General features: G+C 40.7%; 1 protein-coding gene across 2 annotated transcripts in view; it reads right to left on the bottom strand.

Annotated features, from left to right (window-relative positions):
* PPM1B (protein phosphatase, Mg2+/Mn2+ dependent 1B) overlaps positions 1–18,740 on the bottom strand; it is a 60,377-nt gene that overhangs the window by 19,316 nt on the left and 22,321 nt on the right. For both annotated transcript variants that reach the window (XM_058020401.1, XM_058020400.1), the window contains exons 2-3: positions 16,112–16,256; positions 1,367–2,230 (exon numbers count right to left, since the gene is read on the bottom strand). In XM_058020401.1, coding sequence (XP_057876384.1) covers positions 1,367–2,212 — 846 coding nt within the window. In that variant the 5' untranslated portion in view covers positions 2,213–2,230; positions 16,112–16,256. The remainder of the gene's footprint in view (positions 1–1,366; positions 2,231–16,111; positions 16,257–18,740) is intronic.

Here is an 18,740-nt window from a genome sequence, read left to right as displayed (position 1 = left end):
TTGGAGCAAGTATAAAACATAAATGTTTTGTATGGCCAAGCTGACCTTAGAGACTATCACATGCTCAGAAATATCACCCAATGGCTTTTTTAGATACTAATTTAAAGCCAGTTCTTTACCAGCACACTGATACCATTCTCCTGCTCAAATTTCATTTTCAAAATTGTAATTCACAGCCAAATTTAAAAACACAATTCTAAGTCTCTTACAAGGGGATCCAGTAGAATCATAATTTAAACCACTGGGTGGTTTGAAAATCAAATCTCAACTTCACTTTTTTTGTGTAGAATATTAAGTGCTATCAGCCACTGCACTGTTGCTGTGTTAACCCAAGCTACTGGATAGTTCTAATTATCTATCACAACAAATTCTTCTCCTGAAACAATTAAGAATTTGACATTAGAATGCATTCCTTTAGAAATACTGCTTAGGAGTTAGCCTATATTCCCTTCTGTACCAAGCATATGAGGACACCTATCACTTAGTATTATGTGGTATAATCCACAGCCTAGTTGTTACAGAGATCCAGGATTTGACTTTGGAAAATAAACATGTGGCCAGCACTCAGTTTTACTGAAAGAATCTGAGAGTGACCATCCTTTAACAAGGTTGCTTGAGTTCTTGGCCAGAAAAGCAATTTAAACCAATTTAAACCAATCCTAGACTGTATGTTATATGCTAGAATACAACCCTATTTCTGGAAAAAACACACAACTTAGCCTTCAGAGTTACAATTGAGAATTTCAGCATATTCCTCAAAATTGCATGTTTAGTCTGTGGCCTAACAAAGGAACTCTGTTTGTACTAGCAGGAGTTGCACTTTTCAGGGAATGTTGGAAATGGAGTACCTATTTAACATATGTAGACCACTAGTACTTGCCCCAAACAAAATTTGAGGAGTGGAAGCAAGCTCAGATGCAAAGGTGGTGTTTCTCCATCTAAGCTGCAACAAGCTGAGGGCACAGGTGACAGACAAGCTACACCTTGAAGAGGAGATGGTGCCAACACTGGTTTTATGCAAAGGATACAAACACTACCCATCTTCAAACGATCAAAAAACCCACAAAGTATCTTGCTCAGAATAGATTAATTTTACAAATTTTGTATTTAGAATCAATGTTTAGAGCTGGAACTATATGCAAGCGTTACCTGGGAGAAAAAACAGCCTTTATTTTTGCAATTGCTATCACCTTTCTAAGCATATATGATGAGGCTGTATATTCTTCTATACAGTCAAATGGGAACAGAACTTTGAGGAAAAGAAGTTGGAGAAGGGGAACAGTAGGCCAGGAACAGCTGTTAACACTGTACCTTATCTAACCAGAAGATGATTTTAGACAGCTGTTTGGAGAAAATACTTACATACCTTATGTAAACAAGTGTCCACTACCCAATTGCACACTGTTTCCAGGTCATCTGATACTTCAAGTCTAGACTTTACATATTCACAGAGCTCTTCATTGCTCATTACATCCCAGATGCCATCACAAGCCAGGATGATAAACTCATCTTCTTCTGCCCTTAAAATTTCACACACCTCAGGCTCTGGAGACACAAGTTGTTCTGTGGGGCCTTTACCATCAACACATTTGTAGTCATAGTCCCCCAGAGCTCGAGAAACCGCCAACGAACCGTTAACACGCTGAATCATTACACTGCCTCCCGCATTCTGGATTCTCTCTTTCTCCCTCGGGTTGCAAGGTTTGTGATCCTGTGTTGAAAAACAGACTTGTCCATTCCTATAGAGAACAGCACGTGAATCACCACAGTTGATAAAGTATACATGCTCAGGTGAAATCATAACTCCCACTGCTGTTGAGCCACTTCTGTCCATGCCATTTCTGAGGTCTGCGAAATTGCGCATATACTCATCAATTTTCAAAAAGCCAGTTCTGATTCCACTCTTGACATTTTCCACTGAAGGTTCAAGAGCAGATCCAGGTTTTTCTGTCGCCCTAAAGTCTTCATTGTTAGTGATGTGTTCTAATAAGTGCGTGGAGCAGTAATTTGCAACACGAGATCCTGCGTGACCATCATAGACAGCAAAAAAGGACCAGTCCTCTAAGCCATGGGGAATACCCACAACAGCTGTGTGAGCATCTTCCATTTCCACTCTCCATCCCTGCATACTGCTGAGGCCGTAACGCAAGCCATTCCCTGCACCATGAGCATTGTGTTTTTCAGTTTTTGGTTTATCCAAAAATGCACCCATGTTTATGCAATATTGAACCTGGAAAACAGAGAGAAGAAGTATTATTTATACAACCGCCATTCCATATAAGGTTTGTTGTCTGCTTCCTGTGTTTCTTCTTCATAAAAGAAGTGATAAAGCATGCATGCATGCGAAAGTCAACAACTATATTGGAAGAAAAAAAATCAAGACATGACATGAATGAAGTGTGAATTTACAAACCTCTGTACGCATTTTTAGTATTTTTTGTTGGGGTGCTGTCTTTTTTGAAGAGTTACTTCAAAATAATTAAACAATCTCCATACGAAGGCAGAGTAGATCACATACCTGTGCAGCCCTGCTGATTTTGTCATCCTCTGCAGAGACAAATTTATGATGGAAAAACAACAACTATATCACTACTACTTTCTTTCCAGTTTTACTGTGGTGTGAAGAAAATCAATTCATGGTCATAAATCAGAATGGACTGGTCTCGCTAGCTTGGCATGTGCCATGCTACCTCTGCATTCTCGTAAGGCATGGCAAAAGTGACCGTAGGGGAACAAGGCAGTAATTCCCACTTAAATACAAGAAAACCTCTCACAGCAATCTTTTAACAAATTAACAACATAAAACAACATTTCAGTATTTACTATAGAATCATAGAATGGTGTGGACTGGAAAAAACTTTAAAGATCATCTTCTTCCAACCCCTCTCGCCATGGGCAGGGACACCTTCCACCAGACCAGACTGCACAAAGCTCCCTCCAACCTGGCCTTGAGCACTTCCAGGGATGGGGCATCCACAGCTTCTCTGGGCAACATCTTCCAATGTCTCACTCTCACAGTAAAAAATGTCTTTCTTATCTCAAATCCATACCTACCCTCTTGCAGTTTGAAGCCATTTCCCTTGTCCTATCACTACACTTGGCCAACAGTCCCTTCCAGCCTTCCTGTATGCTATCTTCAGGTACCTAAAGGCCTCTATAAGATCTCCCCAGGCTTCTCCAGGCTGAACAACCTCAACTCTCAGCCATCCCTGAAAGACTTTCGTGTGCTTACATGGGATTTTAAGTTCAGAATTTATTCCAATAAACTTAAATTCATAAACTTTATAAATTACAAATTTCATTCAATTACAAGAGATATGAGCTAAGGGAAGTAAACAACCCACAGGAAGTTAGAAGTTCTTCAGTATTTGGAGACTATCTCCAGAATGCAAGCTCACAGGTAAAATGTGAATAATCTACATGGAAGCTCTGAAAGACTTCTGATTTCCTCTCCTGTACTAGACTCAAGTGTCCTACACAGACCTGAAAAATTACCTTGCCCTTTACAAAGTCAGTAGAGAATACATTCTTTAATCCACAGATCTCAGAAACTCACATATCGCAACTTCAAACCATTCTAAAAGTCATCACCCTACAAAATCCTTAAATGTGAAAATTACAGCAAATTTCATCCAAAAAGAATTGACAAGAATTCTGCCATGACTGATCCTGAGCAATCACTCATCTCTGACACAGCAGTACCTACCTACAGAATGTACAGAGTCATGATAACCTAATGCTAGGCTAAGAATTTGTGGCCAGGCCAGGAAGAGATTAATTAATCCTTACTCCCACCATTCCCCTCACCTAAACACATATGAAGTATATATAGCAGACCACACACAGACAAACCAAACTTCACACTAACTCTCTGCTACAATGATCTCCATGCAGTGCTGAAGATCCCAACAGCTTGCTCAGCAGTTTTGTTAACACTGAATCAATGCAAAGGACACACAAAGTGTATCCATCAATGCAATACGTAGTCAAAACTTTGCACAACCCCCGCTCTCAAAACATCTGATTTTGCTTTGAAAACAAACAAAATTAATCTGTGTCAGAGGGTAAGTAAGACAATGTGACATACCCCCACAAAACAGAGTTCTCAGCAACCAATGCTCTCAGTTGAGAGCTGAACAAGTTCCACATAGTTTAATAGTGCAACTAACATCAGTCAGAGAGACTTGTGAAAGGATTATTGTATCTCACAATCACTTATTTCCAAATTACACACAACACAAAACTATTTTAAAAGCACACAAAACATTCTTACCAGTAAAACTGTCACACAGGACTGAAATGCTGCCAAAATGCCAGATACTCTCCAATACTTCACACCTTCTATGAAATTCCTTTAATTGTATTATGTCATTGCATTCTTAAAATCAAAAATGTGGAAGACATAATGTGACTGAGTGAGGAAGAAGATCAAAACTTATGTAATTGCAAAGGCCTGTGAGCTCAGTATTGTGTTGTGTTTTATATCTATAAAACAAAACACAATTTAAAAAAAAACAACCACCAAAGGCATGTGTCACACCTTAGTTTTACTTGCTTCATAAGTAGGTTCACTTTTTTACAACTTAAAACAAACTGGAAAATAAGAAAACCCCACTACTCATGATTATGATCTTAATATTCTAAATATCCCATTTAATATTGCAAATAAAGGATGGAGAGATTGACTATCTATCAGTAAGTCTGGGAATCAACTTGTGTCCTTTGCCTGACAGGCTTTCACCACACATCTCCAGGAGGAACACAGCATTACCTTCTCTATCCCTCCCATGAGGTTGGAACTTCAGAGAAGTTGCTGGAAGACAGCTTGGCCTTTCCTCCTCCACACAGAATAAACTCCTATCTCCCCCTCCTCACACAACACAGGCTCTGGCCCCTCAGTAACAGAATGCTTCTCCATGTCTGTGCCTTTCTTGGAGGTGAGCAGCCCACACTGCATTCCCAATGCAGCCTTGCGAGCTCCTAACAGAGGAAAACCATCACTTCTCCCAGAATGCTGATACACCTTTTCTGACAGGTGCCAACTTTTCCCCCCTTCAGACACACTGCTCTCAACTGTTCAACACATTTGTCCTGGTTCTCCATCAGGACCCACCCCTGGGCTCTCTTTGGCAAAGCTCATTCCCCAAAAGTCATCAGACAGGCTGTAGAGAGGGACAAGGCGACTTTATTCCAGTGTCCTAGGTTACAATATTAAGATATATTCTATTCCCATCCTCAAGAGCTGCTGAAAACCAGGAGGGGCCCATCTTCCTTATCTCCTGTTCATGGGCCCATCAACGCCTTTCCCCGTGACTCAAAGATAACTCCCTCCAGGAGCCATTTCTGTTGAATGGACTCACCACATGACTCACAGAATCATAACAGCCAATTGTGAGATGCTCCGCCCAGGGGGGAGGAGCTAAGTATCCCCACCTGGATATAACCTAGGATTTGGGGCAAAACAGTCAGTCTTTCCACTGGATTCCCAGAAGAACAGGTATCTTTTCCACTGGATCTTCAGAGGAAGACTACACCCTTTCTACAGGATAACTGCTCCAACAGAACCACATGTGCCACGCCAGGAGGATTGCAGCCACCAATCCAACTGCACTGCTATCAACACCCTGACCAACAGGGCGTCAGGTTGTATTCTGACTCAGTGTTTTTTTCTTTTGTACTATTGCGTGTATTTTGGTTTTCTTTTCCCTTTTCCTAATAAATTATATTTGACTTGGAGTCTCTCACTGGTTTTGCTTTCAAACCAGAACATCCAGGTACTGGATTATACCTCCTGTGGTTACATCACAACGCTGGTCCAGCCTACCAGGATCCATCTACTGCTAAGGCCTGCCCTTGGGCTAACCAACCACTCACTCCTATCACGTACACCGTATTTTAAGCACGTACACCCTTCCACTACTTCCACTGTACTTAACTAATACTTCACTGTACTTCCTCTTAGTCAAACCATCTCCACATTTCTTGAGAGAGTTAAGGCATTAAGCAGCCCTAAACATCCTTTGTGGAGAAAGATGCAGTCTCAAGATAAAGCATAGTCAGCAGAACTGATGAAGCACCCACCTGCAAACCAGTATAATCAGCATAAACTCAAAAATTCAGAACCCTTCAGTCTTTAAATTTCATACAAAAATGAGGTCTTTGGAAAAGAAATCTAATTGGATAACAGATTAGTTTGAGAAAACATTAATTTCCTTGTGGTGAAAATATTTATCCCACATAAAATTATTAGTTGAAACTTTCAAAATCAGGAAGACCATGTCTATTGCAATTCCCAAAATTTTCTTGAAAATGGAGAAAGCCTTAGTTCTTGCCCATGCTTCACAGACCATGTATTACTCAGACCAAATCCTAGAATTCTCTTCTCCTTGTAGTCTTTCCAACCCAAAGGTTGGAAAAAAAAGAAAGCAATAATAATCAATTTTTTAAAAAAATCTACTGCCTGGCAGGACCAATAATCACCAAGGCTCAAAGGCTTTTGGAATGCCTTTGCAGAGGAAAAATTACTTTATAGGAAGAAATTATTGGCCTTTGCCCCTCTCTGGCAAAGAAGAAGTTGAATCTGAGCAATACACTACCAAAGCAGAGACTCCAACTATCTCTCCAGGGCATATTGTTCATCTCTAGTCTTAGATCAATAGTGGAGTCACTTCCAAGAGAGTTCAGGGCAACAAGTCTCCAACAAAAGCTGACATTCCAGAGCAAAAATCCAACCCAAGGCTTACTTCTCTGAAGTTCCAACCTGTATTTTTCTCTGATGTCCTCTACCAGAGTGAAATCTTACTTGAGGTCCTTATCTCATATACAGGCAACACAGGCAACAATTCAGACTCAGGAAACCAAAAACATCTATCCTTTTGAGGTATAGAGGAATGAAGGCAAAAGTCATGTCCTCTGACATGTAAGAAAAATTCATGATCAATATCCTTTCTGCCCCAGCTACGCAGCGAAGACGCTTTGGTATTAGAGCAGCCATACAGGAAAGTCCCTTAAATTTAGCTGTGCACAAGCTTGTGTTTGCATTTGAAAGACAAACAACCCCAACTGCAGATTTTCTCCAAAGATCTACTTAAAAACTTACAAATAGTTCTTGCTCAGGTATAGATATTCATTATTTTGTATTATATCATAAAGGGGAAATAGGCAGCTACTTTAAGTGAGAAGCATGCTCTTCTCAATTTAGATTTATACTTAGCAGGCAGAAATATTTATTTAATGACTGTCATAAAGGCCAGAGCTGTCCTGACTTGAGCTGGGATAGAGTTAATTGTCTTCCTAGTAGCTGGCTCATAGTTGTGGTTTGGATACAGTTATGAGAGTAACGTTGATAACTCACTGAGGCTTTTAGCTGTTGCTAAGTACTGTTAGCTATACTAAGTCAAGGATTTGACAGCTCTCATACTCTGCCAGGAGGTGGGAGGGGCACAAGAAGTTGCGAGGGACACAGCCAGGACAACTGGACACAGCCAAACCAGCCAAAGGAATACTCCACACTATATGACATCATGCTTAATATATAAACTAGGAGGAAAGCTGGCCAGGGCTACCTACCACTTGGGAACTGGCTGGGCATTGGTCAGCGAGTGATAAGCAACTGCATTGTGCCTCATTTCTTTTTAATTCTTTCATTATTATGATTTTCTTCCTTTTCTATCCCTTTAAACTGTCTTTATCAGAACCCATAAGTTTTCTCACTTTTATTCTTCTGATTCTCTCCTCCATCTGACTGGGTCAGGGTAGTGAGTGAGCAGCTGTGTGGCACACAGTTGCTGGATGGGGTTAAACCATGACAGATATTTCTGGTGCCCAACACAGGGCGCGACAGGTTGAGATAATGATAAATCTGACTAGAACGTATCAGAAGAAATTTCTTATTATATTATATATTAATATACTCATTATATTAATCACTGTCACAGTGGTGATGTATTTGTTCCCCAAGTTGGTGTGGTGTCCTTGTTTGTAATGTTGAATTATAAAATACTTAATTTGTATATATTGCCCCCTGAGCTGTTTGTCACCCATGGGAACAGGGCTAAGGTTATGTTGTTGCACTCTGTAACACGGTCTCATAATATGACAGAATTGCCGCTCATGAAACTGATCTGGTCTTTGTACTCAGCACTGCCCACATCTCCATACTTTGGGAGCCATCTATAGGAAACTACTAATAATTACAACTTTTACCTCTTCCCAGAGACCAAATCCATGAGGGAGACCGATATCTGCCTCCCTTAATCTTCCCTTTCTCCTCTAGGCCAATTAAAACAGCACTTGGGCATCCAGTATCTGAGGCAATTAGCCACACTGGAGGAGATGTATGATGATGTGGATTTATGATGATGTGGATGATAACAACAAGCAGTTATCCAAAGACCCAGATGAAGACAAGTGTACACGACCCATGTGGTGGAATGGAACGCACCACTGTCATACACCAACTCATTGGCAGTAATGACCCGGAAAGATTGAGAGGGACAAATGGTGGACAAATTAGCCAACTCCCATAATACAAACAAAATGCCTCTTCCTCACTACAGCCTGTACCCTGGCTGTGGACAAGGAAGGCTTATGCATTCCCCACCTGTATGGACCAGTGTCCCAACTATTAGAAGGAAGCATAAACAGCACAGGCCACCCTGTGTGACCACAGAGAGGACATGAGGAAGTGGAATGGAAAAATCTACCTTGACCCTAAAGGCATGAGTGGGGAAATAGCAAGGAAAACCACAAGAGAGGGTTATTGCAGGACATTGCTGCTCCTGTCTCTAGTGGGCAGCTCCCCAGACAGAGCAGAGGGGCTACTCTTACTCCTCATCTTCAAGGGAGTCTGATTCACATTTACAAGAAGTGAATAAATAGTGAACACACAGAATCACACCAAACACTAGGTTGGAAGAGACCTTTAAGCTAATCGAGTCTACCCCAGCCCCTAACACCGAGTGCTGCATCCAGTCTTATTTTAAACACATCCTGGGATGGTGACTCTACCACCTTCCCAGGCAGACCATTCCAGTGCATGATCACCCTTTCCGTAAAAATCTTTTTCCTAATATCCAATCTATATTTCCTTTGGTGCAGCTTAAGGCTGTGTCCTTTCATTCTGAGTTGCTGCCTGGTGAAAGAGACCAATGCCCACCTGACTACAACCTCCCTTCAAGAAGTTGTAGAGAGTGATAAGGTCACCTCTGAGTCTCCTTTTCTCCAGGCTAAACAACCCCAGCTCCCTCAGTTGTTCCTCACAGGGTTTGTGCTCCAAGCCCCTCACCAGCCTTGCTGCCCTCCTCTGGACACGCTCAAGCGTCTCACTGTCCTTTCCAAACTGAGGGGCCCAGAACTGAATACTACAGCCAGGACTGGAGGGGCCTGTCTCCAGCCAGGTGGAGGAAACAAACAGCTGGGTTTAGTGGACTGTGTGGATTGGACGACCTTGCACAGCAGAGCCACAGGAGTCAAAGGCTCCAGCAAACACTGCTGCACAGGGGCAGGCGCCATCTCTGCTTCTGGAGTGGCAGGGCAATCCCAACAGCTAACTCTATTGGAGGTGAAAGTGAGCCTGACAGGGAATGAGTGGCAAAGGCACTCCATTGTGCCTGGCACTGAGACTCTACAACATCCTTTGCTTAGACTGCCTCACAAGGGTGTGCTGCCAAGGACTCAAAAGGTACTGCTGGGCTTTTGCTATAGCTGCCTTGGAGACAGTAGAAATGAAACAGCTATCTACCTCACTCCATCTCCTGGAGGACACTTCTGGTGCGGTCAAAGAACAACAGCTGCCATCACAACGGTGCACTGGACATGGAATCCCACCAACCAAGACACCCTGACACCATCCATAAGTTGATCTGCCATATGGAGAGCCAAGAAGTGATCAGCAGGAATCACTCACCCTCTAACAGTCCCATATGGCCAGTGCAGACTAACACTGTCATGGCCTGGCCAAAGCCATGCCATCTCTGAGTCCAGCAGTGCCAGACTTGCTGGAACTTCAATACAAACTGTAGTCAGAGGCAGACAAGCAGTATGCCACAATTGATACTGCTAGTGCAGTTTTCTCAAGCCACTGGTAATAGAGTGCAGGTGCATCCAGCACACCTGGAATTCCAGGGGTGGAAACACAGACCTACTATTAGCCATGGACTGATATTAACAGTACTGAAACAAAGCAAAGCTCTTAGTACATTGATGGCAATGTTGTGTGAGGCAATACAATAACAGAAGTTGCTGAGAGAGGGAAAAGTAGTTCAAATCCTACTGTAAACTGGTTTTGCCATAGAATTAAAAAGGTAAAGAACCTGAACAGGAGACCCAGCAATCATCCACAGGATTGCATTTGCTCAAGGAACTGGGTGCACTTGGTGGGTAACACAGAGGGATGGGGAAGTCTTATGGATACCTCCAGGGCATTTGATTCTGGGTGAGAACAGCAAATGATCTGAACTGTATTATGTTGTCTGCTATAAAACACTGTAGGTCATCACTTCCAACTGTTGTTGGATGCCATATCAAGGGTATTGTAACAGCATTACCCAGCCTAATGAAGAATGGAATTTTGATGATAGAACCAGACATGCATAGCAGTGATGGAACTAGCGCTGGCTTCAGCATAAAACAATCCAACACTCCACACATTCTCTCCTGCCCTGAAGGACTACTACAACAGACAAAGCCAAAAGTCATGGACTAAAACTCAACAAACATACTGAAGGGATGGCCCACACAGTATGGGAATGGTATCTCTGGGTACATATCAAAATACAGGAAAGGTGATAGTGATTACTTGGGTGTATTGGAAGGTGTGGGACCTGGTAGCATGCAAATGGATATAGCCCTGATTTCAGGTGGGATAGAGTTAATTAACTGTCTTCCTCATAGCTGGTGTAGAGTTGTGGTTTGGATACAGTATGAGAATAAAGTTGATAGCAACAACTAAAAATATCAGTGTGCTATGTAGTGTTTATATTAGTCAAGGACTTTCTTGCTTCTCATATCCTGCCAGAGGAGAAGGCCAGAGTGGCACAAGTAGCTGGGAGGAGATGCAGCCATGACAGCTGGCCCGAAGTGGCCAGAGATACTCCAAAATCTATGACCTTGTGCCCAATGTATAAACTGGGGACAAAGCTGGCCAGGGCCTACTGCTGACATTGGTTGGCAAATGGTAGGCAATTGCATTGTGAATCACTTGTTTTGCATATTTTAATTCTTTTTCTTCCTTCCCTGACCCATTAAGAAGCCTGTGTCTCAACCCATGAATTTTCTGGTTTTTATGATTCTCTTTCCCATCCCACTGGGGAGGGAGGAGGTGGAGTGAACAAGCAGCTGTGCAGTGCTTAGTTGCTGGCAAGGGTTAAACCATGACAGCAACCACCACATAATTAGATTACAAAGGTCTAAAAGCCATAATCAAAGTTTTTGTAGATATTATAAAATAATTTTCCTATCGCATGTCAGTTTCATACAAAACATCAGAACTAAACTAATACCACCTTGATGGCTAACAGTCCCAAAGGCAATACTGTATCTTTTCATAATATGAGAATGGTCCAACATAAATCTTTTGTGCTTAGGTCATAAAAGTGTACTGTAAAATGTCTCTTCCTCAGAAGGATTCACTCAACAGGCTAGTCATTTCTAATAAGTCAGTGCTGTGGAAAAGAAACAGTGCCAGAGTTTCCTGTTACAAAGCACACGTGTTCCACTATAAAAAAAGAATGACATTTCAAAAGAAAAAATGCTGCACTAGATATTAAAGATGTAAATGACAAATAAATAATCCAAGTATCCATGACAAACAATTTCAAAATTTATAGAAAGTGCAGGAAATAACTTCTCTGGTTTAAGTTAAAAAAAAAATAAAATCAAAGTTTAGTCCTGGTAGAAAGCTCCTCTGTATCCACCCTGCAGTCCCTCTCTAGTGTGTTATGTGCACATATAGACTTTACACAGTACATCTGTCCACACACACTGCAGATAGTTTTAATTTTTGATCCCAGAAAACTTGGTCTTGCTTCTAACTTATTGACCTTAAAAATACTTGCACTACATGAATTTATATTAGGCCAATAGTTATTGGAGATTGGCTGTAACAGCTACTCTAACTATGTAGCCACAAATACCGCCAAACAAATTACTGCAACCTAAGAATAAGATCTGAATATTTTATTTTCATTTAAAAATGAACTACACAGAAGAAGAGTTATTACCATTCCTGGGTTTTATTTGGAGGATTTGAGTTTGGTTTTAGGTAATCTGTGGCCATGGGTGTAGGCTTTAGGAAGGATGTCAGCTGACCAGAGATACTGACAGAAAGAAAATAAGTATCAACATAAAATGCCAATACTGAGCTTCCTACCAAAAATTTTTCCTGCCAGGATGTCGAGAAAGAAGCCAAAGAGACTTCTAAACCAGTAATTGAAAAACATTTTGCAAGCCATCCCTACTACCAGGTAGCATACATGCCTAGGAGCTACAACTGTAATTTTTAAATTAGATTCAGCACAACATTGTTACAGCAGTTGGGGAAAAGAACAAATAACAAAGATAAACAAAACACCACGTTCGCCCACCACACTACTTTTAAACCAGCAAGTTACAAAGGAGATGAAGATTTCAGAATGAACTTCAGCTATTTCAAATTGGTCTGGAGGCAAAAACAATCACAGGCATAATTTAATGCTCTATATTCACACCTATTTTCAACGTCAGTAGCAGTACCTGAAAACATGAACGCTTCTGCTCTGCCTCAGCTACTCATCACTTCTACATTGTGCCAGCAATTTCTTTTCTTTCAGAACTGCTGGCTGAGGTGTTTTTGCCCTTACTCTTTGAACTGTTTCACTGAAGAAGTGCAAAGTTAGCTTTAGTATTTTGAAACTTTGCGACTCTGACTGCAGTGGGTTTGGAAGCCAGCAGCTTAGACAGCAGATCCAAGGGGGCTGTAACCTTCAACAGAAAAGACAAAGAAATGGAAAGGAGCACCAGGAGCTAGGTTAAGGGCTATAACCTTTCTAGCTATGTTACCACAAGAAAAACATGCTTGTGGTCCTTTCAGAGATTAGTTTTATAGTCTGCTTTCTTGTACTTTACTAAAATATGGATGATGCTACTTAACTACAGATTTTTCAGCTCAGCTTGTGTGGCAACCATCTGTCTCCCATGGGCATATTGCAGACTTTATACTGAGGCTTCTTATTTTCCTGGAATGCAGCTCAACAGCTACAAAGTTAGAGATCATACCTCAGATAGCCAAGATGAACTTCACAGAAATATTGAAAGTGGACTCAGCATCTAGCTTTTTAATTACTGCACTTAGCACAAGACCACCAGTGCCCAGGTTGCTGTATTCTTTAGTCACAGACCCTTTATATTGCAGCTTCCTTTTTATTCAAGTTGCAGAAATCAACTTCACGCAGTTCTGTGGCCAAATGAAAACTTTAAAAGACATGCAGCGCTTTCCTTAGCTACACAGAATTCCATGTGTGCCAGTATGACTTCTGATTATCAGCAGCCCTTAGCTCAGGTTAGCACTACTGCTGGGCACTTAACTGAAGAAGTATGCAGGGTCATTCTCAGTAAGAGACTACTCTTGTCAATGTCTTAATGTCACTCATCTTAGGTTTTCAGGTTACATATTCAGCTTTTCTTTACCAAGGCTTCCTGCAAACACTATGGAGACTGGGAAATTAATCCCGTTTGTTACCTGCAAATGGTTTATCTGAGGTACAGAGTAGCTACACAGAAAGTAACACATAACAATAGGCAAATATCCAGGCTGGTTCAGCAAACACAAGGCTGGGCCCAGACAGGGCAAAGCAGACTCCTGCTGCCAGCACCTGCCCGGGAACAGGATGGAAGCTAAAGTCTTTAGAAGTAAAGACAGCTCAGCCTAAGTCAGCATTCATGCTCTTGTACCATTTTCTTGGAACAGAAATTTGGTGCACTGGCACTGCAGTGAAATAGGCCTACCTGGTTAATTCAGATATTGCCTGTGCAAGCTTATCATCCTTGAAATCACATTTTGTCCTTAACTCAAACCCTGCAACTCTCTGTGCCTTTAATATACCACGCGGAAGTCTGCACTGTACTGCTGCCTATCCCTACTGACCACACTATGACAAGACTCATATCCTGTGATAATTGGTCAAATTCCTTGCCCATACCTGCTCATATTTCCTGTAGTCAATAAGCACGTTCTCACTTCTTTATGGGCTGTTCAAAACAGATGCACAGGTGGCCCTTGGAAACTACAAAGACTTAGCCTAGCATAAAAGTGATACTTCACAAATAAAGTTTTTAATAATTTCTATGCAGAATTGCTGTTTTAGTTCTCTAAATTCAATAAAGGACCAAGTACTTTGAGTTAAATTTAATTTGCTCCTTTTCAATCATCAATCTAACAAACAACAGCCAGCTTTTACTACAGAAACCTCACCTCACATTTTCAAGAAAAAGAACCAAAATTTATCCACTACACTAATGGTATTAAAACTGAAGAATTTTACATGTATAAATCTGCCATTAGCATGACACTTTATGTCACTGGGAGTGAGTTCTCCCCTGCTTTAAATTTAGGCATTTAAGACAAATTTTCTCACCTTTTTCAAAGTCTGTTTACAAAAAATTTGAGACACACTTTTGTGAGAATAGGGCAGCAAAGAATCACTTCTTCATATCACCTGTGAATTATTCCTAAACGGGTCTGAAACACCAGAATAAGTGTTCTGCAGCAGGTCTGCAAAACCACAGTAAAACAATACACCTTTATTTACAGAATTGAGGGCTGGTTTCTTGATTCACACAAAAATCTGAGGAAGCCAGACACAAGGGTTGGGCTGGATGAGTGCTAAAGGCCCATTCAAATATAGTCAGTATAAAAGGTTGTGCCTTTTTTCAACATGTTACATCACTGCAAAATAAGTACAAGCATTCAATCAACACAAAACTAACAAAAACCCTCAAAACAAACCACATTGCAACCTCCCTCTCATTTTAGCAGCAGAAAAACCAACACCACTTCCTTGGCACAAACCTGTCGCTGATTTACAACCTATCCATTATTGAACTTCAGAGTAAGACAGACAGGACTGCTTCAGACCAACAGTCCAGACTCCTGCCTGCCACTACTGAAAAGAGACAACTCTTCCCGTCAAAGATACTGAAATGTGTAATCAAGACTCAAAAACCTTCATTTGATCATAATCCTGAAGACAGACGCATGCAATAAACCCATTTCAAGGATAGTCTTCAAAACAAATGGCCCCAGTTTAAAATCAGATCTAAACCTTTCAGAAACATACAACCCAAAATATGCAATCTCTATCACAGGTATTTGTGGTGATATAGGATTTTTTCCCATTACTATGGTCTTACAGCACTGTATTTATCCTTTTTTTCAAAAGGATTCAAAGAATATTGACTCTTAGTTCCCTCTACATGAGTTCAGAAGAAGGTGACAGAGTGTGACAAGAGTTCTCAGTCATCGTCAGATAAAGTTAATGACACAAAACCAGCAGCCAAAACATTTTCATTGACCTGGAAAAAGCCATCAACCTTTACCCTTGAAAAGGTGGTTCAAAAGCTGAAGCTCAGGAACCTTGTAAGGGAAATTGAGAGATTTTCTGTAACTGATTAAAACAGGTAATTTAAGTAGCACTGCTGCTGTTAGTGCATTTAAGGAAATACAGACCTTGTAGGGAAAAAGGCCACATGCAGACAGTAAACTGATCTCAACACATAGTGGGCAAAACACTTCATGACTTTTACTGACACTATACAGTCTTCAGTGTGAGAACATCATTTCTCCAAAATCTGGTCAGTAGACATTTTAGGTGGTGAAAATTACAATTCCCTGTCCCCCATTTATTAACACTGCTTTGTATTGTAACAGAAAGAAGCTGTACTTGAAATTGTATTTCCTCCCTATTAAAAAATAACAGTAAGCAAAATTCAAATACATTTAAAGTAGAAAAAACACCATTTTACCCAATCTCAAATTTCCATTAAATCTGTGGTCAATTACAAACTGCAAATCAAAAACACAGTCAAAGGAATAATATATTCCCATAAATTTCCAAGTGGCAGAATTCCTTCTTACCTGTAATTTTAACCTTGTCAAGGTTCTAGTTCAGTGCTGAAAGAATTAGTTTACATTCCTGCTGCCAAGAAGCACGTAACAGAATGACTTGCAAAACCTTGAGATAACAGTACAGGACACAACATCTGCTTTATTTTGGTATTTCCTAGAAAGAAACAAAGGAAGTAGTTAGCTACTCCAGATGGCATACAACAGATTTGTACATTAATTTTTTCATGAATACAACTTTTTCCTAAATAGAAGTGTTTGAACTAAAGCCATGCCTGGATGTGCAAAGACCTTTTAGCAAACTCTCTAAACACCATATTCAAAATTTATGCTAACAAAGAATCTGATTAATATTTTTCTCTATTTCCCTCACCAACACTGACAAGCACTTAAAAAGTCATCAGCCTATTACCTGCCATTCAAGTCCCTAAATTCAGTAACAGAAGGAATAGCTTTTGCATGCCTGCTAGCATCACTGTGCTGTCTTAATTTTATTCACCTACTCAGATGACAGAGTACACTCCTTGAGTGTTTGACATGACTTAAACCCACCATGCGCAGCATGTGTAATTTGTGAGCTCTTTATTCTGCTTCCTTAGATGTAAAAATGCACAAGAGTTTAAAACAAAAGCAGTAAGCTTCAACTGCAAAAGTATTTCAGATCCTCTGTAATACAAACCATTACATTTCTTTAAAAATAGTTTCTATAAAATTAACTAGAAATTCACCTTAAAATGTAAAAGTAGTGAATAACCAACAATTCAGATAAGTGGATCAACAACAGCATCTACACATTGTTTTGAACAGGATGCAAACACCCAAAATCCTCCATGAATCAGGGACTACATATTTAAGCTTATAAACCATTGCATCTTACAGAATTGGCTTAAGAATACACTGGTAGAAGGAACTATCATAGGAAAAATTCTGGATAACAGCCAGCTTTCTCTGGGACAGGAGGGAAATAGAAGTTTTGTAGTGACAGTGAAGATTTTAAACTGATAACAGCACTCTGGATGAGCTGAGTGATAAAGGAGACTTACTGCTGACCTTAACTTTAAGCCCACTGATGGAGGAATGGAGCTATGACAACATTTCATTATGGCTCACCTCCTCCAAACACTCAGCAGTGCTTTTCAACTACTAACAAGTGTCATAGGCACAAAATCGTTCAAAAGGACTACTTTACCCCTTTTGAAGAACTGCAGGAGTTCACTAAGTTCCATGCCTGTAGCTCTACACTGCTGCAAGCCCTGAGTTTTCCCCAGAATTCTCTCCTCTTATGCACCACAACAGGATGGAATGTTCAAGGAACAAAACTAATCCAGAAAAAGTCAATTATTTTCTGTCACTTGAGGTCTCCAAACCAGCTTAGGAAATGCCAGATCAGACAAGTACCAGCAACAGAAATGCTGAACTGGGAGCTGCTGCCAATTCATATTTGTTCCAAGTATTGTGTAACTACACCTTAAGCAGCATCCACTTAATCACTAATGAACTCTGAAAAAGTATCCTAAATCATTGTATTGAACCACAAGGCAAAAGTCCTCCCCAGAAGGTAAAAAAGTTGGTTCTACCTCAAGGAACTTCAGGGAGTAAAACTAAACACACCTGGGGCAAATTCATAAAGATGTTTACAACAGCTCTACTTCAACACACAAGGTTTTAGGGCACAGACACAAAGCACGTGGCCAGGACACAGCTCCCTCCATGCACTGCCTCCCACCTTCAGCACATCCCCCAGCCAGGAGCACCACAAGGTGTTTGCACCCCGTGCTCAGCAGCCTCAGCGCTTCTGTGGCCAGTGGCCTTTAAAAGCAGCAAACTCACAAAAGCAGCCCTGGAAGATGAGCATTCTGCTTCTCAGAAACAAGAGCCTTGAGCCCTCCCAGATTCTGCTCTACAGAGGACGTGAGAGCATTCCTTAGACCAGGATGACTTTGAGCTGAAGGCTGCTTACAATACAGCGGATTCCAAAATAGATATTTTGAGCTGAGAGCATTTTACCTCAGAGTATGATTGCATTTATACAAATTCTACGTACACTATCTCACTTCTCAGAAGTGAGGAATACAGTATTCGGTGTCCCAAAACACAAAAGCACCTTAAGATATAGCCTCCACCACTAAATATGGCACAACAAAGAAGGGACACTACTTCTACCTGAATTGCACAGTAGTGACTCTTACCTCTCCAAGTAAGCTGCATGGTTTGTTTGCTCTCAGTATGAAAAGACTTTTAGATTCATGATACAGCTTTGGGATAACAAACCATTACATCCAGCTCCTAACAATTTGAATGCCAAAAATGCTCAAAATACACGAGTGTAAATGTCTTGTCCAGATTGCTCACTGTAAATTATACCACAAGAATAAAGCTGAATGCTTCCTATTAAAGGCTTAACAAAATGACAAGATGTATGAAACATTTTATTTGAGCTACTTAAGGCTTTGTACTATGTAAATGTGTAATATTTCAGTAGGACTAAGTTAGTTCAGTAAACTTTTTTGCTACTAAGACACCTGCACCCTACAGCAGGATAGGTTTTATTTGAGAAAAACTTAAATATTCCTGGCTTAATAAAGCATTTAATTTGACCATGTTTACAGGATTTTCTTCAGAAGGTAAGACCAAATAGATA

This window comes from Melospiza georgiana, chromosome 3 (assembly GCF_028018845.1).
Source record: "Melospiza georgiana isolate bMelGeo1 chromosome 3, bMelGeo1.pri, whole genome shotgun sequence".
NCBI lineage: Eukaryota > Metazoa > Chordata > Aves > Passeriformes > Passerellidae > Melospiza > Melospiza georgiana.
Note: the sequence above shows the minus strand (reverse complement) of the source record. Positions and strands in the feature narration are given on the sequence as shown.